The sequence below is a fragment of the Nelumbo lutea genome, chromosome 5 (genome assembly GCF_056320005.1).
Source record: "Nelumbo lutea isolate HS-2025 chromosome 5, American lotus-T2T, whole genome shotgun sequence".
Taxonomy (NCBI): Eukaryota; Viridiplantae; Streptophyta; class Magnoliopsida; order Proteales; family Nelumbonaceae; genus Nelumbo; species Nelumbo lutea.
In genome coordinates, this window is record NC_142688.1 from 21,027,536 (window position 1) to 21,054,907 (window position 27,372).

Genomic DNA, 27,372 nt, shown 5'->3' on the forward strand with positions numbered 1-27,372 from the left:
AGTTGAATCCTTGTAATTTGGTTCTTTTACAGTGTAATTTCTGATTTGTAGTTGGTTTATTGACTAGACAACCATCTTTCTGGGATGTACTGCCTTTTTTTTCAGTTTAATGAAATTTCCTTTTTATCCTTAAAAAAAAAAAGAGGTAGCCACTTCTCCCCAAGCTATCCTTATTTCATTCACATGAAATTCTTTGAAACCTTACCCAATTAGCAACCTTGATTTTTACAGTCCATTATTTCTCGTATAATCATAGTCTTGCTTTTTCCCTTGAAAATTCTACCTTTCCTTTCTTCCCATATTGCCTATATAACTCCTGCCCTCCACAATATTCTGCCCCCCTTTTTAGGCTGTCTTGGGAAGTTTGGGGCAAATAAACCTGTCACGTCTTGAGGAGCCTCCCACCTTCACCCAAAGAGAGAGCACAACTTCAACCAAGCACAATTCATGAAGGTACTAAGTGGGGAGTGGTCTTGCTGCTTGTCTTGCAAAGACAGCATATATGAGGGGAAAGACGCATAAAAGGCTTCTTTTTCTGCAGCATATCACAGGTATTGATCTTTCCCAGAACCACTTCCCAACAGAAGGCTTGAATCCTAGGAGGGATAGGTCTATTTCAAATTTCGTTCACTGGTGCACCCCCATACGGTTAGAGTACACCAAAGAGCTGAAAAAAGAGGCACATGAAAGCAAGCCATTAGGAAGAGTCACTAGCTCGGTATCCAAGAAAACAGAGTCAAGTTGGGCCAAGAGGAGAACTAGGGAATTGCATCCATTCTCTTTAAGCCCTCTTCTAAACCCAAAATTCCAATCCAAGCCAGACGAGGAACTAACTGAAACTTAGAAATGGGTTCCATCTTATAAGTTGAGAATGAATATAACAAGGGAAATTGTTCTTGAAGAGCGCAATTGTCAACCCGGAGGTCTTCCCAAAACAGAACATTGGGCCCACTATTCACATCATACCTGATAAATCTTAGAAAGGTAGTAAGTAGTCTGCAGATAGATTTCCAAGGGGAGCTTGCAGAAGAAGAAGAAGCCAACCTTAGCATCGTAGCCATTGTCCAAAGCACCATGAATACTCATAATAGCCTTATGCCAGAGCCTGTTTGATGGAGATCACTTTGGGACCGAAGCACCACATAGAATTCATACTTATTTTAGGCGTAGGCGGCATTAGCTTGGGGTTACTTTGATTAATGCACAATTTGGGTTTAATTGTAAAATTTCTTCTTAGTAAGGGGGCTATTTGTAATTTTCATTGGGAGGGGGGTTAAGTGAAACTTTCATATTTGGTAGGGACTTAATTGTAATTTTTAGTTCTAGGTTTCTCATAAATACACATTATGTTAGGGCTGTATGACATTTTGAGAAATAGACTTCTTTCATATCGTCTTTCAAACTTCCTCTCTTCCTTCTCTTCTTGCGTTCTTTCTTCTAATTTCTTGTAACAGGTGGTGGTTATGCATCACCGTCCCTCTGTAATGGTAGATGCTAAAACCATTTTCCAAGTAAAGCAGTGTTCCTATGAATCACATTTCCTATCCCCAACCCACCTTCTTCTTTAGCCCTACACACCATTTCCCACTTGACTAGATGGTCTTTTCTTTCCTCACGCTTTACTTGAGAAATAGAAGCCTTTCATATCCTCTTTCAAACTTCCTCTCTTCCTTCTCTTTTTGTCTTCTTTCTTCTTCTTCTTCTTCTTCTTCTTCTAATTTCTTGTAACAGGTGGTGGTTCTGCATCGCTGTCCCTCTGTAATGGTAGATGCTAAAACCATTTTCCAATTAAAGCAGTGTTCCTATGAATCACATTTCCTATCCCCAACCCACCTTCTTCTTTAGCCCTACACACCATTTCCCACTTGATTAGATGGTCTTTTCTTTCCTCATGCTTCTCAAAGAAAACCCCTCATATGTTTTTCTAACTTTTTTAGCCACCTTTTTTAGCCCCTCATGGATTCAATTAAAGTTATCCTTCCAACCAACGAGATGTTATTTCTTTTCCACGCGGTCGACTTCTTTGTAAACCTTCCCAGCACTGGTTTCTAAAACCCATTTGTCCTCAGATTGTCATTTAGTGGAGGCCTAAGGTACATCATTGGCCAAGATTTGATCTCACAGTCCAACAAGTTTACTTAATGTTCCAGCTCTCAATTTGCAAATTGATTTCTGCTGCCTCACTTTTCCTTAGGTTCACTCTCAAATTGGACACCTTTTTGAAAAGAGATATCAGCTCCTTCAAATTCCTAAGGTAGTGATCATTTCCTCCACAAGGATTAAGTCATCTGCAAATTGAAGGTGTGTAACAGCAACCTCCTGCCTCACCACTCTTCAACCTGTAATCTCTCTATTAAGATCAGCTTTCAAAACCATCCTGCTCAAAACATCGGCCACCAAAGTAAACAAAAAAGAGGAGAGTAGGTCTCCTTGCCTCAAACCCTTTTGGCTGAAAAAAAGATTGGCCTGCTAATTTTAAACTATGAAAAATGTATCATTTTTTTTGATCAATACTGAAAAATGTATCAGCTACTTGACTAATAACTACCACAGCCTATTATGTAAGTTAAAACTTATAAAATTAAAAAAAGAAACATAGAGTATAGTAGTTTTTGTAGATGATACTTCTGGTCCTTTAAACAACCAAGCTATTATAAAGCCTATTGATTACCATGAAGCTTTGATAGAAGTTCAAAATTATCTATGTTCTCATCCTCAAGTCCTAGTATTTTTATTTTCTAGTTATCTTTCTAGATGGTTGGCTTGTCTACTGGTTGTGTAGGTAGTCACTATTAGCAATATTGTTTTCGGTAACTTTTCTATGTCTCTACAAAATTGAAAGGAATCAAATTCTGGTACCGCCTTACTATCTTAGTGATCAGCAGTAAAAGCGAAACTTAATTCATGGAGCAACAAGAAAAACGTATGGAAAGTTATATATGACCAAAAGGTGAAGAGATTACAAGAATCCACTGCTGCAGTTTCCAAAGGAAAAAGAAGCATCAATAGCCCATATCAGCTTCATTTTGTTTATCTTTCTCTTAAAATGCTTTTCATCTCTAGTATTGATTTTGAAATGGGATGCATACCTTTAACTCCTTTTGCCCTTAAGTGGTTCAGGAGTGGGATGCATCTTTAGCTTGAACTATTCTTTTGTGACTTCTTGTACTTGTTTCCATCCAGAAGGCAAGTATCTTTCATCTTTCCTTTTAATTGGCATTTTCAGACGTCCTCCCCTTTCCTTTGTTCTTTCTAAGAGTCTTTTACTTGTAATTGTTTTCACCTTTTAAGCTTATCCTAATGATGTATTATACAATAAGTGCATGATCTAAAATACTCAACTGTGTTAATTTTTTTACAGCCACGCCAAAGTTATGGAACAAAGGCCTTTTTCTTCAGCATCAAGGGCAATGTAGTATTAAAAAGGAGGTCTGTTTCTGGTCTTATTTGACCATATGCCTCTCTCTCTCTCTCTCTCTCTCTTCCCCCTCCTCTTGTCCTATTAGATTCTCCACTTCCCCCAAATTGATTACTTGCAATTGCCTTGCTCATTACTGTACTTGAATATCTTTAGGAAATTAGATTCAAGCAGAAATCAACATCTTTTCTCCATTTTTTTTATCAAAATTCTTAGAGGGATGGGAAATTGCAGGCAAGGAGTCAATATCTACAGTCATTTCCAGTAGTTTTATGTGTGTCATCTGCTCATTTCAATCTAGCATTCCGAATGTCAAGGAATGGCTTTGTGGAGGTAGTTATAAGTATTTTAATCTCTCTCTCCCTCTCTCTCTCTCTCTCTCTCTCTCTCTTTCCAGAATATCAAACTAAATTAACCAAATTTAAATTTTCAGCTTCGAGATGAGGCTGCTTTGACACTCAATTGCATAGACAAATGCAGAGATGGTGGTTTTGAAGAGGTTTTCATGACCAAGGTTGACTTCCCCGCTAAATACGATCACTGCATAAGGTATGACACTCAAGCTAATAGTTGTATTAGGTTCAGTTATATCTAAATAATGAGGAACACTAGTATACAATGAGTGTATGCAACTGTTGTGTTCTTTTTACGGACATGGTGTGATTCATGAATGTGCATAAATTTGTTATTTACTAACATTTTTATATATAATTTATATGTTATAAAGTGGAGTTAACTAGAGTGGGGCTATCATAATTTGTTTTTTCATGTGGCTTTGACTGAATTCAGTGAAAAACTGTGTTTAAACCATGGTTCCTCTATCATTTCTTAATGCTATTGCTTCCTGGGGTGATGTTTTGGAATGATTGCTTGGGTGTTCCTGTTGATATTGGCAATATCGACTAAGGTGGATGCTTTAGGTTGAGTAACCACATGATGCCAAAATTGGAAGTTGGTTCAGATATTGGTAATTGGATATTACTATCATTTTGTCATTTGTGATGTTGGGTTTGTTATGGTTCTAATTTAATTGTGCCAGTAATATCTAAATTCATGGCCATGAATTTGAAAATTTAGTTCGTCTTACACCCAAGGGTGGTCCATAGGGCTGTAAACGGAGCGAATTTGAATAGAATCATGCTTGGTTTGAATTCGAAACTGATTAAATGGTTGAATATTCAAATTCAGTTCGATATCCGGTGGATTCTTAAAGCAATATATCGAATTCGAATTTGCCTAAATAATCAAATATTTGAATTCGATTCGAATTCGAAATACATTTTTAACACCAACCTCACCAGGGGAAGAAGAAGAAGCCTGGTTTGAAGTTGTTTTTTTTTTTAATTTTTCTTTTATTCCCTACCATCTAATATTCAAAAAACAAAGAAAACAGGCAAATTATTATTTTTTTAAATCATATCCATCTATTTGATGTTGCTGCAAAAGCGTTGCCATTAGTGTGGTGTACAACGGAGAGATTGTCCACCATGTTCATGTGCTCTGCAACATCGAGAGAGAAAGAGAGCAAGAGATAGGGAGAGAGGATAGAGGAAGAGAGAGAAAGCAACTAAGGAACAAAGAATACAAAACACTTGTATGTAAAAAATAAAAAAAGGAATGAAGAAAGCGAGATTAACGTTAAAACTTACAAGTTGCATACCAAAATAGGAGAACTTGCGAAGAAGAAATGTTGCAGATAAGAATTGAGGAATAAGAAAGATGAATAATAAATGAAATATAGGCCTTTTGATAAAAAATATTAAAATATTATTTTGTTTGTTCTAAAAATCATCATGGCATCTGTAACCGTTCAAATTTTTATTATTAAAATATATCTTTATTTGATCGAAAATAATCATAGCGTCTCTTTCTTCATTCAATTCTTTATTATTAAAATAATATTATAAAAGAAAATTTCAAAAGTCATCATTCATTGTATTCCAACAAAATAATATTTTAAAATATTTATTTAATATGAATATAATTGTATCACTAATATCGATATATACGTATAATATATATTATCGAATCGAATATTTATCGAATCAAATTGACTCCTATTCGAATTCGATTCGATTAATTAATCGGTAAAAACACTTTATTCGAATTCAACCGCCAATAACAGTCGAATAATCCGAACTCAATTTGATTATGTCGAATCTCGAATTCGAATTTGAATTTTTGAATACCATTTACACCCCTAGTGGTCCATAGTTGAATGTCCAGATATGTAGGTAGGGGATGTAAGATTAACCTCTTAGAGGGGCATATGTTGATGGTGCGCGATCTGGATACTCCTACCTGGAAGATGATCTAAACACAAGTTGCGTGGCGAGTTGGACCAAGCTGCAAGATATTAGATCAGAGAACCCGGGGTGGCTAACCCGGCGAGGTTGCTCCGATGCTTAAGTCAGTACTATATTATGGATGCGAGCTGAATACTTGAATGCTAGATTGCTAGTGAGCAAATAATAGCGTGTACCTTCGCTTTGAGGATTGATGCCCTTATATAGTTGAGTAGTTGTGAATCTTACGAAAAGGCTCCGGGATCTCTGGGCTGCATAGATAAGATCCGTTTTGTTTTTGAAGGAGAGCAATGCACCAGTTGATAAGGTTTATCAATTCCCTCCGATTCGGGCGGAGTGAGGATGAGCCTTGTTAATAAATGCCGTGATCCCAGGGAACTTGGAGTCCGTTGGAGAAGCTGCTGGAGTTGATTACGTGGGGCTTTGGTTCTTTGGCCCCGAACTTGCACCTTGGTTCTTTGGCTTCGAATTGGATTAGGTACCGAGGTGCCTTTATGGTGAGGTGCTCAAGGTCCCGAGCTACCGAGTTGCTGGCGAGGCTCCCTTGCTGAGTTGTCATCCTAGTGGCTGATCGTGTCCATGTGTACCTCGGTTGCTAGGCCGAGCCAACTTATCCCTCATCATATGTGATTAGCATTTAAAAACATCAATTAATGTTGCAGCCTTGATGCATCAGGAGGACAACAAAATTTGGGGGATTTCTTATACACTGGTGTATGTAACAACTGATGCCTTATTATCATTTGATTCTCATGGCTTAAAGGTGGCATATTCACATTGCTTAGGTGATTTTAATGCTCAAGTGATGAACACGTCTTCTGTTGCATGAGATTCTTGATGCTTAGATGAAGAAAGAATTTTGGCTTATATATATGATTTTCACTTTGGATGATGTGCCAATGTGTGACATGTTGGTGTTTTTGCAATAGTTTTTGTTTGTTTATTACTAGTTCCCTTGCAAACCCAGGGCCATTACCCAATGTTGGTCCTGGTTATCCATGGTCTTGGGAAGGGTGGTCTGGATACAAATGTAACATTTGTTTTTTTTTTTTCACACAAAAATGGCTGCTCTCATTGTGTTCTCATGCTATTCAGACCAGGATATTTACCATTTTCCCAAGGAAACCTGCAAATATATTTAAACATGGCAACAAATAGAAAAACTGTGTTTTGGTGGATTTGTACCTATTCTTCCTCATCAAGTTTTCTTCTCAAACAAAAGATGCTTGGGGTCCCATTTTACAATTCATATCCTTTTTAACCTTAGAATGGATTTGCAGTTCAATAGCTGCAGTTTTATTGGGTATTTGGAGTAAATGTAATGTAAGAATTTTTGAAGGTAAGAGTCAATAGGCTGAGGATGTCATATACATGGTACAAACTTGGGTGGGACATGGGGCTTTAACCAAAGAAACTTTTTAAAAGAGTAGTACCCATGGACTCACTAACTATTGAACGGTTGGACCACTTTTCCTGGTTTTGCTCACAGCAGGGGCCATATAATCCAACCTTGGACAGCACTGGTTCAAGGAAAGCTGGACTTTGATAGCACTAGTCTTGTGAATCCAGGATGGTTGAAGATAGGTGGATTCATTAGAGATGAAACTAGAAGTATTATTCTTAGAATCTCATTCCCAATTGCAATGGGTAATCTTCAACCAATGTATAAAATTTGGATGTGGAAGGTGACTTTCAGGTTATGTTATCATGGTTCTCTTCAAATGTTTCAGGTTCATTGGCATTAGGACATTTTATCAAAGAGGCTAAGCAACTAACAAGTAACAACTAACATGAAGTCATGAACTACTCAATCAAGTGGATCCCTAGGGCTGCTTATAGTTAGGGAGGTTCCTTGGCTTGAGATACTACAATAAGAGATGATTTAGTGTAGGGCTACTCAGCCCTGGACTGAAGTGTGACTTTTTTACTACGTAAGAGAGTGGGGAGACAGCCTTTGGCTGTTTGTAAATTGATATTCTGGTAGTCATCTTCATGATTGGTGCATGAAGCTTTCACCATATTTCATTACCGGAATCATTGTTTTTTTTTTGATAATTATTATCGGAATCATTGTTGATAAAAAATTATATCGTAAAATCATAATTTTACTTTTGTAGGCTTATGCCTGATCACCAAATCCTAATTTAGGCATAAACTCTCCTTGTAGATGAAGTTCTGATCTATGGATGCCAAATGTGTTGCAGTGATTCTTGGCAGTTTTACAAGAATTACAAATTTCCTTGAACTTATGGTTGTACCACATGAGCTTATATAACAAATTGATAAATTGTAATTTATTTCCATTGAAAATTGAAAAATTGATGGATTTTACACAGTTGTGGAACAAAAAGAACTTGTTTGTCATTCCATCTATACAGCTGATTCCACCTTAAGCAATTTCACCTACATTTATTTATTTATTTGTATGTTTGGGTTTAGAAATGAAGTCAGTTTCATATCTGCATGAAACTGAACTGTTCACACATTTACAACATTGATCATATGCTACCTTCTTTTAACTAAGGCATTCGGTGACTTTTTTTGGGTCATGTGCTTTTGAGAAAAATCTCAAAGTGCTTCTGCATTTTTTTTCAATCTTCTTTTTGCTGTTCTATATCTTTGCATTCAGCTGTTAATCATCAATTTGTTCTCTGCAGGATTAACTTGAAAGGCAATAGTAAGGTTTGTTCATCTGGCTTTTGTTTGGATGATGAATGCTGGAGAATATATGAGGACAAGGTGCATCTTCTTCTTGAACAAGGATTAGGTGATAGAGCAAAATTTATTCGTGTTACTTGGAGAAATTGTCCCTCTGAGTTGACTTTAGAGGAGGTAACAAGATTCAACCATGTGGGCTTCTCTTATTGTTTTATAGAATTACTATGTTTTAGATCATGAGTTCATTCTAGTGTCCCTTTGATTCTAGGGTCTGTCAAAGTTCGATAGTGAGCCATTGCTTGTTGGGATACTAGCCAGCTCTTTTGATAAGAGTTTTAGAGTTGTTGATATTGGTCCAAATGCTGAGAACAAAGAGGAGGTATTTGACATTTGCATTTTTCTAGTATGTTATTAGGTACATCTGCTGATGCTATGATATCCTGCATTAGGTTCTTTGGTTTAGAAGGTTTTGGGGGGAGAAGGCAGAGCTCCGGAGATTTAAAGATGGGACTATTGCAGAAAGCACAGGTGATACAATTTATGGTACTTATGTCATAAGTTAATGGTTAGTTTTCCTATGTCAAGGTGATAATACAGTATCATTTGTGTTCTGAATTTGACAGTATGGGAATGCAAGCAATGGGAAAGACATCTAATCATTAAAAGGATCACTGAGTATGTCCTTTCACGGCATCTTTCCTTATCAAAAGATAATATGGTGCATGTTGCAGATCAACTTGATTTCTGTCTTCTTCATGGTGTTGGAGGTAGATTTAGTCTCTCCCATTTTCTACTTCTGTGTTGGTTAGGGCTGTTAATGGAATCCAAAAGTCCGAGACCCAATCTGGCATGCAATTTGATTATTTCGGATTCAGATGATCCGTTAACATAAATGGATTGGATTTTGATTTTTAAAACTGCAGTTATTTAATAATCAGATAGGATGTGGATCTAGCCCTATATAGATATATGTCTCTCTATAAAATATAATCATGCATATACACATATACATAAATAATATAAATATATATGAGTCAGAAAGTGATTAAATTGTTCATAATTTTTTAGTTTTCCCTTTATTTGAAGATGTTGAAATGAATTTGGATTAAATTTGAATGGAATTGTCTTTGAATTTTTATTAAGTGAATTGGACACTGATGTGTCAGGACCCAATGTGAATCTGATCTGATTACAGCCCTAATCTTGGTAGGTTATGTTGTTTAGTGTTGTCGCTAGTTAAGCGTATTAGCTAATGAGATCAATAACTCAAAAATGGGACTGGTAATTGAAGTATTGGACCCAAGAAATTTTACTTAATGATGCTGGCCTATAAAATTTTTGTTCAGTATTTATATCAAACTTGAATGCTACAGTTGTTTAGCATACAGAACTTTAAGAGTAACTAATTGCTAATTGTTCCTAGCAACTTCGTTTTTTCCTTTTCCTCTCTAGAAAATGTGTTCAGTTGATGAGTATGATATATTTGGATTATCTTCAGATCCTATTTCATTTTCTGGAGATTTGCTTACGGCATTTGAAGTCCTAGCAAAGCGCCTGCGTAATTTGGAAGACATTCCTTTGAGGGTATCTAGTGTGCAGCCTTTAGATCCAGGTTCTTCTCTGAGCTGGTAGAGGCATTAATTATTGCATGAAAAAATGCTACCTTGTATACAATTTTTGCCTGTATCTTGTTTATGAGTTTAATGTTTGTTTGTCCTATTTGCATTTTGTAGTATAATCAATATTTTGAAAACAACATCTTACCAGGCTGTCATATCCTTTGGGCAACTACTTCATCTGCTTGTCTGAAAACCAAACCGACTGCTTTGTATTAAAAAAAGCTATTGGGAAGTCAGCAACAAACTATCCAGTTAATCGCTGGACCTTTTGAAACATTCAGTGGTTCACATAATGAGCTCTTTCTGAACAAAGTAACAAACTTGACTATTGTCATTTTTTAAATAATTTCTTTGTAAGAAATGAACTAATTAAACTCTAGTATTTCTGTTTTTATCTCAGATATTTCTCAAATGAAGGGTATTGGATTACCCTCATAATTAGTTTTATCTGTTTTGTTCTGTTTTCCTTTGAACAAGTGGAATGGAACTTACTAAAACATCAAGAACAGCATCATAGTTTTCAAGGCATCAAGGTGAGGCTAAGTTACAGGGGAGAGCATTGTCGCCTATGTGATGGACTTTGTTTGAATAAAGACAGCGAACCCTAGGGTATTCCCTAGGTTTCATAGCAACTAGTAACCGTCTTTCATTAATAATTGTCTATAATCTTCATATTAGTTCAGGCTTTGAAGTCTTTGATGGTTCAAGTCAACATACACCAACATGTGTGTTGATTGAACCCTAGCAAATTAGAAAATAATAAAAGAACTAGTATATAAACTCGCAAAAATGAATATCTTGGTTTAATAATTTCTATTTTATTGTGTGTTGGCAGCATTCCCTACCTATTACCTCTCTTTTTTCCCTATCAAGTGTGGCAAAGAGTTCGCAGAAAAAAATGAGAGATTTCTTGTGGACCGCGTGAAGAGTTTAAACTCCACCTTGTAGATTGGGACAGGTGTTGCAAACCAGTGAAAGGGAGTTAGATTTCAGGGATCTTAGGAGGTTTAATGTTTCTTTACTTGGGAAATGGTGCTGGAGATTCTGTGAGGAGCCTATCAGCCTGCCTGTTAGTGGAAAAAAATAATTAAAGCAAAATTTTGTGCTAGAGAGCTAGATTGGGAGGCTGGTCAAGGTGTACATATTTATGAAGCTTTCATTTGGAAAGGTATTGAGAAGGTTCATCCTGAATTCTCAAGGGGAGTTAGATTCAAATTAGGTGATGGGAATAGGATTAGATTCTGGGTAGACACATCACACATGGTGTGGGCAGCAGGCTCTAGAGGACCAATTTCCAGCACTATTTCTGGTGGCTCAAAACAGGGAGGCTTTGGTGAATGTTTGCTATTCTTTGACCAGTGGTCTTATCTGCTGGAACCCAACTTTTAGGCGGAATCTGAATAATTGGGAGTTTGACCAATTGCTGGAATTATTTCAAGCTTTGCAGAATTACCTGCCACTAGTGGTCACCATTGACTCGTGTAGGTGTCCTGGGAGAATAATGGTATTTTTACTTTCAAATCATTTTACAGAAGCTTATGCCAAGAAGTGCATGATGAGCTCCCAGCTAACAGAATATGGCATGGTGGGACTCCCTCCAAGATCAAGTTTTTTGCTTGGACCTCAGCACAGGAAAATTGTTTAACCTGGGACAAATTATTACATGGGGAATGACTCTGGATGGGAAGGGTGTGTCTTTTGTTTTGAAGAGTTGGAAGCTGCCAACCATCTCAACCTGAATTCTTTTGGATGGGTTGGCTGCTTTCTCAGTCCATTTGAGCCTTTTTACAGAGATGGTAGTCAATGGTGTTAGTGGTAAAGGAAAAATTGTATGGAGGATGCTACCGATGGCTGCTTCTTGGTGTATTTGGGAGGAAAGGAACTGCCGAGTATTCGAGAACTCATAAACTAGTCAAGTTCAATTGAAGTATTGAACAGATTTAAAGGAAAGATTTTTTGACAGGGATTTTCTATTCTCTTGTTAATTCCTTGCTAACAAGTTGTATAGTCCTATACACAGAGGTGTGAATGGCCTATAGTTGTAGCATATTTTATGTATATTAGTATTACAATACCTTACTTTTCAAAATAATGTCTATTTTATTTTTATACTCCTAGAAAATAAAGAATACAAAAGGGTATTGGGCACAATTGTAACTAAAAGAAAGAAAGAAAGAAAGTTGGAAGAGATAAGAGAGATTGATTGTCTTCTGTTCTTGTACCCTTGATTAACTTCTTAATTCTCTCTTTAATAAAGTTCACAGCAGTTATTGATAAAAAATAAAACATCAATGACATTCATACTTAAACCTTGTTTCTTAACTAGAACTGATTTGTTAACACACACACACAAGATAGGAACTCATTCTCTCAAAATTTAGGGCTTTTCTTTAATTAGGTGTTTGGTTGGATCAGGAAATCTTTAGTTAATTTTATTGTTCAGACTGTTTAGTTTATTTAATGGGTATGTTTTGCTATACCTATCAATAGTAATTTTTTTATAGTCACTACTTTTTAAAGTTTTAATAAATCTGGATTTTTACAAGGATTTAATTGAGGGTGCTTAGTTTCTAAGTTTGACCTAAGTGTGGCCCTAGTTTTAGTAATTTAGGTTGGGATAGTTGACTCAAGCTAGAAAGGAATATTAGCAGGATGGGCAAAATGCTGGGGGTGCATTTGGAATCTTATATAATGGGTAATTCCTACTTAGTCAAGAAACATGTCAGAAAAAAAGTGTGGTAGAAATGTAAATGTTGAGATGGATGAGTGGGAAAACCAGAAAAGACTGTCAGAAATGAATTTATTTGGAATAACCTAAGGCTCTTATTTGAAATAACCTGTTCTGCCATTCCATCCTGTTCTCTACCATTCTCTTCCTCTCCTTTTGACCTAAACTGGAACGTGGGACTCACTTGTAAATCCTTTTGTAACTCCCTTGTAGCTTCCTCGCCTCCCCTTTCCACTTCTTTCCCTATTAAGGAAATATAGTGTTTTCCCATTTCTCCTAGATTCAATGCTTTCTGCTGGGAATTGTTTCATAGTTGCATTAATACTTCTGATACGCTTCAAAGGAAGAGGCCAAACTAGTGCATGTCCCCCAACTGGTGCAGCTTGTGCAAACTTAATGGTGAGACTGCAGTTCATCTTCTAATCTTTTGTCCTTTTGTTGGCTTTATCTGGGACTGGTTTGCTTCACTTTTTGGTTGCATGTGGCTCCCCCCTGTTTTTATGTGTTCTACTAAAAGAGGTAGACTGAAGGGCAGCAGTTATTTGGACAGTCAGGGAGGAATGAAACTCTAGAATGTTTGGGGGAAAGGAGAGGAATAAGGAAGCACTGATTGAGGTCATAACCCTAAGAGTGGCACATTGGGTTAAGACCTTGAATTTGTTCTCAGACTTTAAGATTGATGATTTCTTCAGAGCTTGGGGGGCTATAGCTGCCTCATCTTCTAGAAGACAGATTGCAACAGTGGTTTGGTCTTCCCTGCCATGTGGCTGGTTGAAACTGAATTGCAATGGGAGTAATGTGGACAATCCACTCCCCGCTGAAATTGGGGGAGTTATCAGAGATGAGGAAGGTACTGTATGTGCTTTCTTCTCTGGTCCATCTGGGTAAAGTGATGTGGCATCAAAAAAATTCTTAGCAGCTGTTTTTGGGCTTGAGAAAGCCAAGGAATTGGGTTTTGAAAGGCTAATTATTGAAGGTGATTCCGAAACAGTTGGACCGGTTAAAGAAAGGGGAAGGGGTTTCATGGCACCTAAGGAAATGATCTTAGGAGGTTCAAAAGGCTCTCCAGGGATATGTTGATTCAAGTTAATTGGTTTTGAAGATTGGCTAACAGTTTGGTGGATAGTTTAGCTAAAAAAGGGTTACAAAGACGGTCTATGTTTTGGGCTCAATTGTGATTTTTGGGGGTTGGGACACTCGGTGTTAATTAATAACTGACTTTAAGTGTTATTGTACTAGCACCTAGACCTACTGTGTATGTTAGTTAAATATAATTTGGAAGTATGATTCTTTGATGAAAGTTCAGAGGATTTCAGTGTTCATTTCTAATCTAGATTAAATGAGGTTTTCTTTCTCATAATTGTTGATTAAACTTGGAGTGGTTGGTTTTGTCCAAAGTCATCAGTTGTAAACTGTCTGGTTGTGCGTGAAAATTTCTTTGTAGCAAGTTATATTTATGATGCCTTAATAAAATTCTGCTTCTTGTTAATTTATCACAGCTTTCAGGTTCACATCTGTCTTCCCTCCTGAACCTCATCCCTTGGCTAATGAAAAGATTGTTAGCCAAAGATTAGAAAAGCTCACTTCAGTTTGTATTCAACCAGTAGAAGTAATGATTCAGGTATGAGATTAGACATTCGGCATATTCTCAATGCACATTTCCACAGTAATGCCATGACTGAAGGCTGTTTTTGCTGTTGTCTAGTTGGAGGGTTCAGGAAACTGGCCAATGGATGATGTTGCAATTGAGAAGACTAAAACTGCTTTCCTTCTAAAAATTGGAGAAAGGTAGGGCATCTCTTTTCTATTTAGACTGATGAACTGATTTTCTGCTTAAGGTTGTCATCCAAAAAAGACATCTAAATTGTTGGGTGGTCAATTGGATGATTCATGACAGTCTCCAGAACAGATGGGGCATGAAATGTGTTGCTTCTGAGGATGAGGTGGATGTACTTATGTCTGGATATGCATTTCGTCTTAGAATCTTGCATGAGAGAGGTCTGAGCTTGTTGAAAAAGCAAGGTGAGTACCTGTAGGGCCTTATACAAAGGAAGAATTTCTTATTTTTGGTGGTTAGATCCTTCATCCTACGTCAGTTTATGCTCACAGTGAATACATGACACTCGGTCATTATGCTCATATTGTTCTATTTGTTCTTCTGTTTGTAACTGTAGTTGGAAATAATCAAGTAAAGCGAGTTTCTTCTATAGACAAGGAACTTCTTATCCGTAGTCAGCACTCGAGCATGATTAATGGTTTACAGGGTTGTTACCCTACATATGGTCCGGTTGTGCGGTAAGGGTACAGCTTGTCCTAAAATGTTTTTTTAAGTTTGAAAACTGTTACTAACTTTTTTTTTATTTTTTTCTGTTTCTATGAAGACTTGCAAAACGATGGGTTACTTCACATCTGTTTTCAGCATACCTGGCAGCGGAGGCAATTGAATTATTGGTTGCATATCTTTTTTTGAAGCCTTTGCCATTTCAAGCTTCTTGTTCACGGATAACTGGATTTTTAAGGTCAGCTTCTTGTTTTTCTCAAGGGATATGTAATCCTGGTTTGGTTTTACCTAGATGTGATGAATATAAAATCTGATTCTGCTTCTTGATTTGTTTATAGTTGTTGTTTGTCCTAGTCCTATACAATAGGTGATGAATTTAGCATAAAAATGTACTTCTAAATGTGTAATATGAACTGAGGGATAGGCTTTTCTATCTTTGTACTGTCACAAATCTTTATTTCCAACTTTCGACCAATGAAGTTCTCTTGATCTGTTACTTTTAAATAATGTAATATAAACTAATTCTTGCATACCTAATGCAGATAGTCAAAAGTAAACTCAATATTTCATTAGTAATAATGAAAGATTTGGGTCAAGAAACTCTAATGCTGTTGGGCCTAACCAGGCTTGCGCTGGGTTGGTAAGTGGGCCGGACTTATTGGGTCATTGTGAGTCTCCCTATGAACCCCTTGGCCCTTAGTTTTGCTGGGGATCTGTTGCTCGATGGTAGACTGGGTAAGGATAAGATTTGTGGTTTTGTAGCCTCAGCTAAGAAGGATTTTCCTGTGCAAAGTTTGTGCATGGATGCTGGTAAGGATCTTATGAAAACTGGTGTTGCTTCCTGGAATTCAGGCGTCCATGTGGTGGACCTGATGGTTGCTGGATCTGCAGGGCCTGGGAAGTTGATTCAAGGGGTTCTCAGACAATTGTAGAGGGGCACGGGTTGTCTAGCGCCATAAAAGGTAATTCTTCTTTCGAGGAAGATGTTTCTTGGAAGGAGAAGAGGACTGAGGATAAGTTGATGACTACCTTAATCTTTGTGGAGGCTGATTTAGCATGTGGGAACAAGAGAACCGGTTTGTTTGTTGGAGAGGTATGTATTGGTCTTCTTGTTAAGTCAAGGAAGGAGACTATTGAGTAGGGGTTGGTAGTGGCTATGAAGCAGGTGAAGTCTGGCAATCCAGCGGCAGGATACGTTAATTCAGGCACTGAAGGAGAAGGTGGTTTGTGTCAAAAAGATGATGGTTTGGCAGAGGGTTGAAATTGAGGAGAGTTAAGCTTGCTGGTGAGGTGTGGTTTTTCTGGCTGTCGTTCAACTGATTTTTTGGAGGCCGAAGCAAGAGTGGGTGATGTGATTGACATGGTGTTTAGATTACAACTAAATTTTGTTGCCAGAGATTTGGGGGAGGTTGGTTTGGGTAGATTTGTAGAAGTTGTTGCGGGGAGATTGGGCAAAGATTTGGGTATGAGAAGGGAAGAGAATAGAAAGGATTTGCGTTCAACAAGAGATAAAAGTAATATTAAGATTTCGGTAAACCCAAAAAGATGAAGAGTTCAGAAAAGATTTTGTGAAGAGATTGGGTATGTGTCGAAGGTTTTTTCCTGGCTGTTGGGTGGCGTTTGTGGTGCTGGCCCATCCAATAATGGCAATAAATTTAAAAGGGTGTAGAAGAGAAAGAATGATATATTTAAAGGTAAATAGGGGGTGCTCGATGATCTTTGTTCTATCCAGTTTCAAGACTTTTGTTTGAAGGAGTCTGAAAATGTTCCTGACCATCAAGTCAACAGCCTTGGTCTTACTTCTGAACAAGAAGTAGGGGAAGTAGTCTCTGAAGCTAGGGAGGCAATTGGGGATAACACCGGTCAGGTTCTTGGGGTGAAGGACACTTTCAAAACCTTTTGAATGTGTTAAAGAAAGGGATGATTTGGGTTCAGATTGTTTGCTTCTGGAGAGGGAGGTGGAAATTGACAAAACTTACATTGTTCAGAGAAGGGAAGACTTGGAATAGGTGGTGAATAAGGAGGTGGACCTGATTAAAATCTTAGGGTTATAAGCATCACATGCAAATTTATGAGGTTCTAGTACCTAGGGAGCCTTTTGAAATGGGATTTGTATGGCCCTGTAGTCACTGTTCTCTTAAATTTTGTTGCTAATCAAGTTCCTTTTTCTTCTTATGGCGTGTCCTTGCCAAAGTAGTAGAATTGATCATCGAACTTCTGTCTGCATATTCAAGTCTTAATTTGTTATTTAGAGGGTGTTTGCCAATATATTGATAAAAAAAGAGGGTGTTTGCCAATATAGGTTACTTTGTTTTTCGAAAAAAGAAGAATAATTGTTTGTACTGATGTGGTAATTGTTTTTGTTTTGAAAACAGTCATACATATTGGCAAACACGCCTTTAGACGATCAAAATCTTTTCTGTGTCACCAGAACTCTAGATTCTACTCACTTTTAGCAGAAGTTAGTGGAGTCATAGCTTTCATGTACAGAACTCTAATGGTCTGTTGCACAATCCATTTTTTCAGTTCTGCTCAATTTTTTGCTACTTGCACTAGAAGAAGAGACTGGAAGGCCATTCTCAAAAGGAAGGGGTTGCTACTCATTATATGAATCCCCTTGGTTTTCAGATTGATCTTTAGGGTTTTCACCTTATTTTTATTGTTGAAAAGATTGCAAGTCAAGCAGATCTTTTAGTTATGAGGGCCTGCTTTTGGGAAACTATATCTACTAGGTTAGAAGCGCCAAGGATGGACTCCATCTGTTTGCATTTCCTATGTATTTGGATGGGCAGGGAGGATAGCTTGTCATGGTATGACAAAAATGATGAAGAGGTTAGGAAATTGAATAAAATTGGAAGATTGTGGTCTAATGATGGTTTGGAACAAATGATACAGAACATGGGAACCATAAAGTAATGAAAATGGTTTTTTGTTGTCATAAATTAGGGTTCTTGAGGATAAATTTTAGACTAGGGTTTTAAGGGTTGAACTTCAGCAATTGGCTCAAACTAAGGTTCAAGGCAGTGTTTTAAAACACAAAATGCAAGAAAAGCAAAGAGACCTTTAGATTGAGGATCATGGAACCTTAATTAGGGAAGCCACATCCTTGGGAAGAAGTCTGAACTGCTTGTTGAGATGGACCCAAGGAGTGTAAATGGGATGGCTGATAAGGCTAGCTAGGTCAAGAACTGCAAGGGAATCTTTAGATTGGAGATGTCCAGTCCCTGGGATCAATTGTAACTGTTGATTAATGTAAATATGCCAGTGATACTGGTCAGCTTTTTCGCTGTTGTTCTGTACCTGTTGTCCATTTGTGCTAGAGGGTTTCTTCTATAAAGAATGCAATGCATTCTGTTGATTATTAAAAAAAGAGCAAAAGGGCCTTTTAGTTACCAAGGTGCAAGGTACACGATGAGGCACATGTCTTTTTGAAGTGAAGTGGCAATTAAAAAAAAAAAAAAAGATAAACAGCAATATATAAAAATGCAAACTTAAAATTTAAAAGAAATTAAATGTGTTAAAAAGCCTATTGGCTCAAACTAACGTACATATAAAACATATTCAAAGTGGACAAACATATATGTACTGTACCAAAGTGCTTCAGACACTCAACAATTCAATCATGCGAACTCTTTTGCTGATAAGAAAAAAACAATTCAATCATGTGAAACTTTCAATCTGTTTATCTACTTCCTACTTGCATTACTTCAAGTAGCTAGTTTGATGTTGAACATCTTTGCCTTCCTAATTCTAGGAGATTGATCCTCTGCTTTTGTAAAGGGCCTTTGAGGCAGAGTCCCAAACACGTCTATGTAGGTGTTTGGGGTAGCATTCCTGACCTAAATTTTTGGCCTGTATATATAACGAGATTGGATTTGTAATTTTAGTCATAATTCATTCTATTTTAGGATTAGGAATCATATATTAGTTGTTTGTTATTGCTTCTTTAATAACAATTTTGCTGTTTGAGATCCTATTTGAAAGAACAACGCTTATGGTATTTAAAAGTTGATAAACCATTATATAGGTGTGAATCCACAAAAAAATAGCAAAAAAAAAAAAACAATTGAAAAGGCATATGCCCCTGGGCTTAGGCGCAAGGCTCATCAGGCAGACACCTTTTAAAATGGGTTTTGCCTTGGTACATTGCAAGGCACGTGCCTTGGAATGTTCCTTGACTGTGCCTTGGTGCACCTTTTAAAACACTGGTTTAAGGTTCATTTGCTTGTTCTTTCTTGTCTTCTTTTTTCCTGTATATGTACTGGCGACTGGCGACTGGCGACTGGCGAGTTTTTCCTTTTTCTTTGGGGAGGGGGGCAGGGACCTAGGAAATATTATAATAAGAAAGGGAGGGGCACAAAAACAAGGATGTGTAATTTGCACATGAAAAGAGGATGACAAAATGATTGTGAACCAGTAGCCACAAAATGTCTTTGTAAGGATAGAGGACCATAGGAAGATCAATCTTTTAACCTTCCAAGTAGCCTGATGTGTCAGTTTTCATTTTTAGAAACAAAATCATACACATTGCTGAGCATGGAACACCCCCTTAGGTTGTGGCTCAACAATTTTTATGCTTGTCAGAATTCCACATCATACAAGATTTCTTTGTTTTTGTTTTAACCCTCTTCCCCCAAAGCTTAAAAAGGAGAAAACCGAAACTATTGGCTCTGATCCTTTAGCATCTATGTCATTCTTATAATTTTCATATTCTGGATTATATGCTATTAATATGCTTCATATCTGATATATCAAATTGATGGCAGGTTCTTGCGGTTGCTGTCTGACTATGACTGGACATTTTCTCCTTTGGTCATCGATATAAACAATGATTTGTCCTTGAAGGATGACAAAGAGATCAGTGTATGCACAACAAATTTCTGTCTGATCAAATGACACTTATTTTGACTATTGATATTTTTCTACTTGATGTCTGTTAATTATATTCTTTTTGGTTCAGTCCACTAATTGCATGTTTACTGGTATAGGAGAACTTTATGTTAAGCAGAAAATCTTACGAAGAAAATGCTAAAACTGTAGAGCCAGCAATGTTTTTAGCTACAGCATATGACAAGGCATCTGAAGCCTGGACCAGACATTCACCAAACACTTCTGTAAGTAGTGTACTGTGCCTGATGTTGTTCCATAATTTTTTTTTATGATGAGTTTTCTCCCAGTTAGCTATCTAGTGAATCTTCCTTGTCATTTATTTGTTACTTATACCACTATGTGCTTTTACGTAAAACTACCTTCAAGTTCTTACTTCTTACTATGCTACCTCAAATGAAGACAAGTGATTAATAAGATACATGCTTTAAATCACCCATGGGATGGACCATGTGATTCAGAAGCATGTTGAAAGCAATAAACTATTCTTAAACTGCCATGTTGATCTAGCTGTTGAATGGTCATCTTGTTTCATTCCCACAAGCAGTAGGGTTCATGGCAGGATGCTCAATGGCTCATGGTCACCTAAACTAGACTGTAGGCTGTTTAGGCATCATTGTTGAGATGAAGGGGGCCTAGGTACTAGAGGGAAGGAAAAGGGCTTGAGGAAGTGCCTTTTGGAACAGTGTCTGATCCTCTTTCCTTAAGGGTATTTGTGGGCCTTGATGCCTAGCTCATATGCCGTGCTAACAGAAGAGCCTCATCTGACCTTGTGATTACACCTTGGCATGCTCATCTTGATTGCATCCAAATTTGGTCTGTCTGGGACTCGCTAAGCAGAATCATCTTTTGAACTCTTTATATTGAGATGGATAAGGGAAATAGGGACATTTTGTGTGCAGTATGACTTTTCCTTGTCAATGGATCATGCTTGGTGCTTATTCTACGATACTGATCTGTGCGATACTGCCCAACTTTCAGGCTATCAAACCATCTTTGTAACTTATTTGTTTGCTTGCCAGATTTAGAGGGACCATTTACTTTGTTTGCATGCACGACTCATGATGTACTTTCCAGATGGCATGCACATTATGCTGAGGAAAACCTCAATATACAGACCTACACTTTCTTTTACATTCCTTCAAGAGAAGTAGTCTACTTATACTTTGTTATAAAATATTTAGACCATGCTATTTGGCATTGAACCTAGATATTAGGATGGCTCTGGGTCTACTGATATGAAGGCAATTTGCACCGAAAGCTATCAAGGCCTGGAATTAATGAGCTACCTTTTGGGTGGATGATTGGTAGTTTCGGGAATACAAGTGGGAACCCTGAAAGTTCTGAAAAAGAAATCCCCACAAAACAATTTCTTTTGTTTGATGAAGGGTGGTACATTTACAAAAATGATGATGATGATGATAATAATAGTTGTTATTATTTATACTACTATATTAAGTAACCTTAGAATCTTGGCAAGGCTCAACATATATTTGCTAATTTTTCCTATATATTATGCCTTATAAAAGTTCAAAACATAAATAATGAGATGTTGTAATTGTAAATTTGTAATTAAGTCGTTGAGTTGGTTATATGCTAGGGTCACCCATTATCTCTCAATGTAATTTGCTGTCTATGGGTCTATCCACCTTTCTTGCATGCAGTTCACATGTGCCCCTCTCTAGTTATTATTAACCAGGGAGTATCCGGTAACAATAACATAAGGGAGCTTAAATCCCTATTTGTGAATTTATTAGCTAGTAATATCATCCCAAGGCTAATGCTTAGTATATTTGCTACATTATCAAAGCCTGTAAAGTGAGTCTAACTTGTTGCTGATTCACAAGTTTCTGGCTGTTGATATTACCCATATGCCTGTTTGGGTGAGTTTGTCAATATTGCCAACTAACATTTGGAACATGTTGATATTAAAGGAACTTAGAAGGATGGTGGCCTATGCTCAACGCAGTGCTGACTTTCTTACAAACATCATCCTAAAGGATCAGATGGATTCTCATAGATGGGAGGTGATTTGGACATCTGGAACCACCATGCTTTATACTTTAATTTTGTTTCATGTCCTTCGATTTCAATTATTTCCAGTGTTTTATTTTGTCAATTCATTTTTTTTCTGCAGTCTCTGTTCAGAACAACTCTAAACAACTATGATGCCATAGTCCTCCTTCACAAGGATAGACTGCCTTACCCTCAACGCCTTCTTTTCCCATCCGAAGTAAAACTAGGTTCTCACTCTCTCTCACTCACTCACACACACACACACACCCCAATACTTGTTTTTTATTTGACCACATTGTGTACTTGTCATGTAGGGAAACATGTTGCTAAAGGGAATGCTAGTAAAGATTTCCATCCCTACGTATTGCCAGGAGACAGACATGGAAACTTAGAGGAACTGAAGAACAAGCTCATGCTAAATTTTGACCCAATGAGGTGCTTTGTGGATGATTTAAAGGTAAATATTTCGGATTGGTTTTATCTGTAACCACGATTGAATGACCTCACATTACTAGAGCCCACTGGGCTGGAGTGTCAAGATTCTATACTTACAGTTGCCCATTTGATGTGTAGAAAGAGTTCTCTGGCACTTTTAAGGTTTGGTATGACTCTATTGGAGGTGATGCCATTGGCCTAACATGGGAGAAGCCTTTCTCAAGGGTACCAAAATACACATTTTTTAAGAATTTGCAGTGTTTGTCTCTCGTGTGCTTGGCAACTTACAATTCTAACAAGTTATTTCGATAACTGTTTGCTTTTGCAGAAAAGGGAACGAGAAGCAGCAGGGGAGGAAAGAAGAGATCCAATTGATGTGTTAAAAGATGTCGGTGAGGTGGGCAAAGGATTCGTGAGGAGTATTTATTTTCTCAAGGCCCCAAAACTCACGAGCTAAGTTCCAGAGCTGCGAAAACTTCAGTTTCTATGTAATATCTAAACTTGCAATTTTGTAGTCTCAATTCTCCTAGTAAAGGCCCCAAGTTTTTAAGAGTTGGGAGTTGTATCAGTATGGACAAAAATGTTTCTTTCTTTTGGGGAAACAAGAAAATATACGGCCTCAGAGATAATTGTGCTATGTAAAGTCATTATCATCATCATTATTGTTGTTGTTGGACTGTGGAGGTGTATATATTCATGAAAAAGTAGATGTGAGTTGATACAAGGTGGAGTATGACTATTCTAGTAAGGATTTTATATTTTACCGAAAAAATGTATGCGCTCTATCCTATTCGCCATGGCCCTCTTTTAATTGGGAACGAGTTTCAATAATTTGGTCTATTTCAATGGAGAACCATCCAACAACTACGTTGAACGAAACCGGCAACCCCACTAGCAGCAACGGTACCTTGTAGCTTGTATAACCAAGCATCAATTTCTGGAGTTATAGATCCACGCCAACTTCCAAAGCGCTGGCCAGATTGTCACTGGATCACTGTTGATCATCTGTTTTGTTCAGTGTCTCGTACAGGAGCTTTTGTTGAACGGACCAGATATAACACTACCTACTTCAACATGATTTAATAAGTAGGGAAAGGAAGGGGAAGGTAAGAAAACCTTTATAAAGCTTGTATAGGTTTCCTTACCTTTCCCTACTTTTTCCTCCAAACCAATCGCAGCTTTAGGATTAATTAAGCTGCAAGCCAATTTACAGACTTCCAATCCTGACTTGGGTACGTTTACAGCGTTGGATGTTCAAAGGCATTACAGAATTGGCTTTGTCCGAGGGCTCTAATGCCAACATAAATCAAAGGCTGGTGCTACTGCTGCAGCAGGAAATTCTAAAATCAAAACTCTCCCAAATTTTTATAAATTATTTCTAACCTTTAAGCATACAAATGGGAAACATTCCCAGGTACAGAAACCAGGCCACCTGATCGCAGCATAACCTCCATTAGAACCATCACGCTCCCCTTCTCCCTGTGGTTATTTGGACTTCTTCCCTGGCTTCTTCTTTTTAACTTCATCAATGTACATTATTCCCTTTCCCTTTTTAACTTCAGGAGGTTTACAGCTGCGAACGGCAGCAGCAAACTGGTTAACTTTTTGTTTGTCTATTCCAGTGCAGCATACTATGTTGGGTTTAAAGCAGAAGACACGAACAGCTGGTGGTACGGTGAGTTCAACCTCGTGGCTGTAACCCAACTCCCACAATTTTAAGAAAGCGAAAGAATTTGGCTTCCATTGCAATCTACCAACTCTAATCTGCCAAAGACAAACATATGCATCGTGTCAAGGTGAGAATTTGAACAAATAAGTGTTGGCAATACAATTTAAAGGAAAAGCTGCTCGTGTTTGAACAAACAACGAGTGAACCCGCCAGTGTTTCGTATGCATGGCCCTTCCTATGCAAGCAAACCAAGGGAGGGGGAGGATACTTTGTTGTCACATTAAATTCAATTTTCCTCTCGTGTGGTCTTCTTAAGAGGGTAATTTCACAGTATTGACTTGCTCAGAATCACTAATGGAGGAGATAATTATCATGCTTCAGATGCAAATCTAATTTTTCTTTCTTCCTTCTCTCTCTCTCTTTTTTTTTTTTTTTTTTCCCAGCTTCCTTAAACAAAGGATTCTATACTAATTAGTATGCTCCTTTTCTTCAGAATGGTCATTATCAAATGTTAACACATGCGTTTTTCTCCTCTTACCGTAGAAGCCATTGGAGGATAATACCCCAACATCCCTCCTACTAGAGCATTTATACAAATATAACTCATGCATTGGTTAATCAGTCATTTTTGCAACTTCTGATATTTGAACTCTTCATCGTCTCATTGTCTAATCAACGTAAGGCTCTTTTGATTGATATAACCAACATCAGAGTTTTGGGGAAGTAACTTATCATTCTCAAACTATTTTATTTTACTTCTATCCTAATAGACACAGCGGAGAACCAGGTGCAATGGAGACATGTATATGCTTTTTTAGTAGGTAATCATGTTTCTTCGACTTCTTTACAAAGAACTAGGCCTAAAAACAGAGTCAAAGTGCTTGAAAGAGATCGTTGTACTCAATGGTCAAACCAAAACCTAAATATATGAAACATATTCATCAGGTGTACAATTAAATTTAAAAATCTGGGGATGAAAAAACAAATAAAATCAAATGAGGAGCTATAAATACTGAAATACCATTCTTATGCCTATACGATTCCCCTCCACGCTGTTTGTTAGCATAATAAGGTTATGAAAACTCTTAGGATAATCCATACTTCGGGTTGGCATTCAAAGGGGTGTCAAACATAGAAGACCAATGGACTATATTAATTTTGGGGACATGGACTGAAATTATTGTTGTGAACCAGTGACAAATATATGTTCAGATACAAAACCACTGATTTGATAGATGAGTCTTGGAGGGAAAGTTTTTGGGTAGGCACAGAAATCCGTAAAACCTTCAAATAAATGAAGAAAAATGCGTAAGAATGAATAAGATCAAGCAGAAACCTTTTATGGTAAATGAAAATCATCCAAAAAGAGAAGAAGAAATCGAACAAGATGTCAACAAAAATCGATAGATGAAAGACGAGTTCAGCTTCTATTTTCCATCATTTTCATTACTTCAAATCTCCATTCCTCATCAACACACACAAGCGTAATGCAATTAAAATAATAAGCAATTGTTGATTGGCCAGCTTCCATGAAGAAAAACAAAGAAAAAAATTACCTTTGCCAATGTTGATGAGCGTTTTGAACCAAAAATCGCAGCAGTCGAAGATATTATTATGAACAAGAACAAGGGTTTGATGAAGACTGTACAGCTACACTCTCAAGTGTAGAAAACCAAATTTACGCTTTTGTCGACGTGTCACTTGAGATTCCGTTTTCTGGGGGAATAGTGCTGCGGTTGCCAATGGGTCGGGTCTAATCCGGGTATGGTAGACTAGCCCCGGAACTACAACCAATTGTTTTTTTTTCCTTTTTTAAGAGTAAATTACAAAGACCCCCCTTATTATGGGGTCTGTCACAAAAATCCCCTCGTACTTTCTTTTGCGACAAATACCCTTCTGTACTATGACCATAGTCTTTTCATTGAAATCCGCCATTGCAGTGTTTTTTAATCTCCATTCTATTCTTGTAAGAACTATTAATTAAAAGAAAAACATTATTCATCTTCTTCAACCTTACGATACACGAACAGCAACGATGATAACTGTTGCAGCGGCGGACTTCAGTTGAAGTCCTCCCTCTCTCTCTCTCCCTCGATCTCTCTTCTTCCCTTTCCCCTTTATCACCTCAAAAATCAAAATATAGCCAGTGCAGCTAATTTGGAATTCTGGATTGACTTGTCGGATGTGCTCAGTCGTGCATCCAGCTGCCATCAAGCCAGAACAAATAAGTTGATGCTCGTAATCTCCTTGCCAGCGTTCAACTGTGCTTATTCTGATCAAGGCCTCGTCAGCTGGTGACGAGGATGAAGAATCATTTGTACGCTGAAAACAAGCAAAACAGATGATATCAGAATTCCAGTATTAGAATTTAGACATATCTAATTTAGCGACTGTTTTTTGCTTTGCTTTGTTTTCTTTTTCTACTTCTTTACTTCTTCTTTTTTATTGTTCAAGAAATTAGGTGGTCTGGTCTCTCTTACCAGAACCCAAAAGCCAAAAAAAGAGGACTTCGAAAACACACAGAACTCATCATCTCTACCTATTTCAAACCACATGACCAAAAGCCAATATTAAAAGTGGGTTGTTCACTTTGATTAAATAGAAAATGGATTATGCCCCCGGAACCCAAAACCACATATGATCATCTCTCTCTCAGACAACCAACAAAACGTTAAAGCTCGATGCATCAATGGGTCCTGTGGACAAAAGAATTCCAACTCAGAAGAACCGTTAAAACGAAAGAGTTAAAAAGCCAAAAGAATCTTGAGCAGAGAAGTAGAGATCCATGGATTTATTACTTAAGATAGAGAGAAGAGCCATAAAAGAGTGTAGAAACAAGCAGATAAGGAAAAACATTACTCTGGATGCAGCGCCACTCATTTCTGTTGCAGGCTTTGGAGGGCCCATCTCCTTCTCTCTCCTCTCTCTTCCTGGTATCCCTTGCCTTCCCCCAACTCTCATTATCTGCTTCTCTGCAATCATCACAACCAAAGTATCTGGAATCTCCCTGTTCAAACCGCTGTTCATGGCAGATGTTTACAGCACCAATTTTCAGAGAAAGGCTTTACTTTTTTTAGCTCTTTTAATTAGAAAACTAGCCAATGCGGTGAGAAAGAAAAAGAGAAGAGAGAAAGCGAGTAGCAGTAGCTGTACTTTTGGTAAGGATGAGAAAGAGGGAGATAGAGAGAGAAATGGAGGAATGATGTAAGCAAACACCAAATTACTGTCTCTCCAACCTTCTGCTGAGAGAGAGAGGGAGGAAGGTCATCAACGGAAGTCCGCCGCCACTACAACAATTACCACTGTTGCTGTTCGTGTATTGGGAAGTCGGAGAAATGAATAGTGTTTTTCTCCC

General features: G+C 37.5%; 2 protein-coding genes across 8 annotated transcripts in view; one reads left to right on the forward strand and one right to left on the reverse strand.

Moving 5' to 3' along the window:
- Window positions 1-23,007, forward strand: part of LOC148850877 (nucleolar protein) — a 28,345-nt gene extending 5,338 nt beyond the window's left edge. For 5 of the 7 annotated variants that reach the window (XM_088947357.1, XM_088947358.1, XM_088947359.1 and 2 more), the window contains 20 exons: window positions 3,362-3,429; window positions 3,653-3,751; window positions 3,852-3,967; window positions 8,382-8,556; window positions 8,651-8,761; window positions 8,832-8,910; window positions 9,006-9,149; window positions 9,881-9,994; window positions 14,229-14,350; window positions 14,435-14,517; window positions 14,627-14,751; window positions 14,904-15,024; window positions 15,111-15,248; window positions 19,777-19,873; window positions 19,999-20,124; window positions 21,832-21,924; window positions 22,035-22,140; window positions 22,228-22,370; window positions 22,487-22,573; window positions 22,677-23,007. In XM_088947357.1, coding sequence (XP_088803483.1) covers window positions 3,362-3,429; window positions 3,653-3,751; window positions 3,852-3,967; window positions 8,382-8,556; window positions 8,651-8,761; window positions 8,832-8,910; window positions 9,006-9,149; window positions 9,881-9,994; window positions 14,229-14,350; window positions 14,435-14,517; window positions 14,627-14,751; window positions 14,904-15,024; window positions 15,111-15,248; window positions 19,777-19,873; window positions 19,999-20,124; window positions 21,832-21,924; window positions 22,035-22,140; window positions 22,228-22,370; window positions 22,487-22,573; window positions 22,677-22,805 — 2,276 coding nt within the window. In that variant the 3' untranslated portion in view covers window positions 22,806-23,007. The remainder of the gene's footprint in view (window positions 1-3,361; window positions 3,430-3,652; window positions 3,752-3,851; window positions 3,968-8,381; window positions 8,557-8,650; window positions 8,762-8,831; window positions 8,911-9,005; window positions 9,150-9,880; window positions 9,995-14,228; window positions 14,351-14,434; window positions 14,518-14,626; window positions 14,752-14,903; window positions 15,025-15,110; window positions 15,249-19,776; window positions 19,874-19,998; window positions 20,125-21,831; window positions 21,925-22,034; window positions 22,141-22,227; window positions 22,371-22,486; window positions 22,574-22,676) is intronic. The other 2 variants (XR_016099774.1, XR_016099775.1) reach the window with 1 other exon arrangement.
- A 679-nt stretch (window positions 23,008-23,686) lies between these two features.
- Window positions 23,687-27,372, reverse strand: LOC148850878 (uncharacterized). The gene is made up of 3 exons (XM_088947362.1): window positions 26,877-27,372; window positions 25,574-26,339; window positions 23,687-24,112 (listed from the first exon to the last, which is right to left on the reverse strand). Exons 1-2 carry the CDS (start codon window positions 27,042-27,044, stop codon window positions 26,031-26,033), a joined length of 477 nt encoding a protein of 158 aa, XP_088803488.1. The 5' UTR covers window positions 27,045-27,372; the 3' UTR covers window positions 23,687-24,112; window positions 25,574-26,030.

What these genes read in the sequence shown, in the direction of transcription:
- LOC148850878 (XM_088947362.1), bottom strand. Translation starts at nt 27,044, where the DNA reads ATGAACAGCGGTTTGAACAGGGAGATTCCAGATACTTTGGTTGTGATG. An exon ending in TGAGTGGCGCTGCATCCAGA is followed by an intron (nt 26,340 to 26,876) that starts GTAATGTTTTTC and finishes GCTTGTTTTCAG; the next exon opens with CGTACAAATGATTCTTCATC.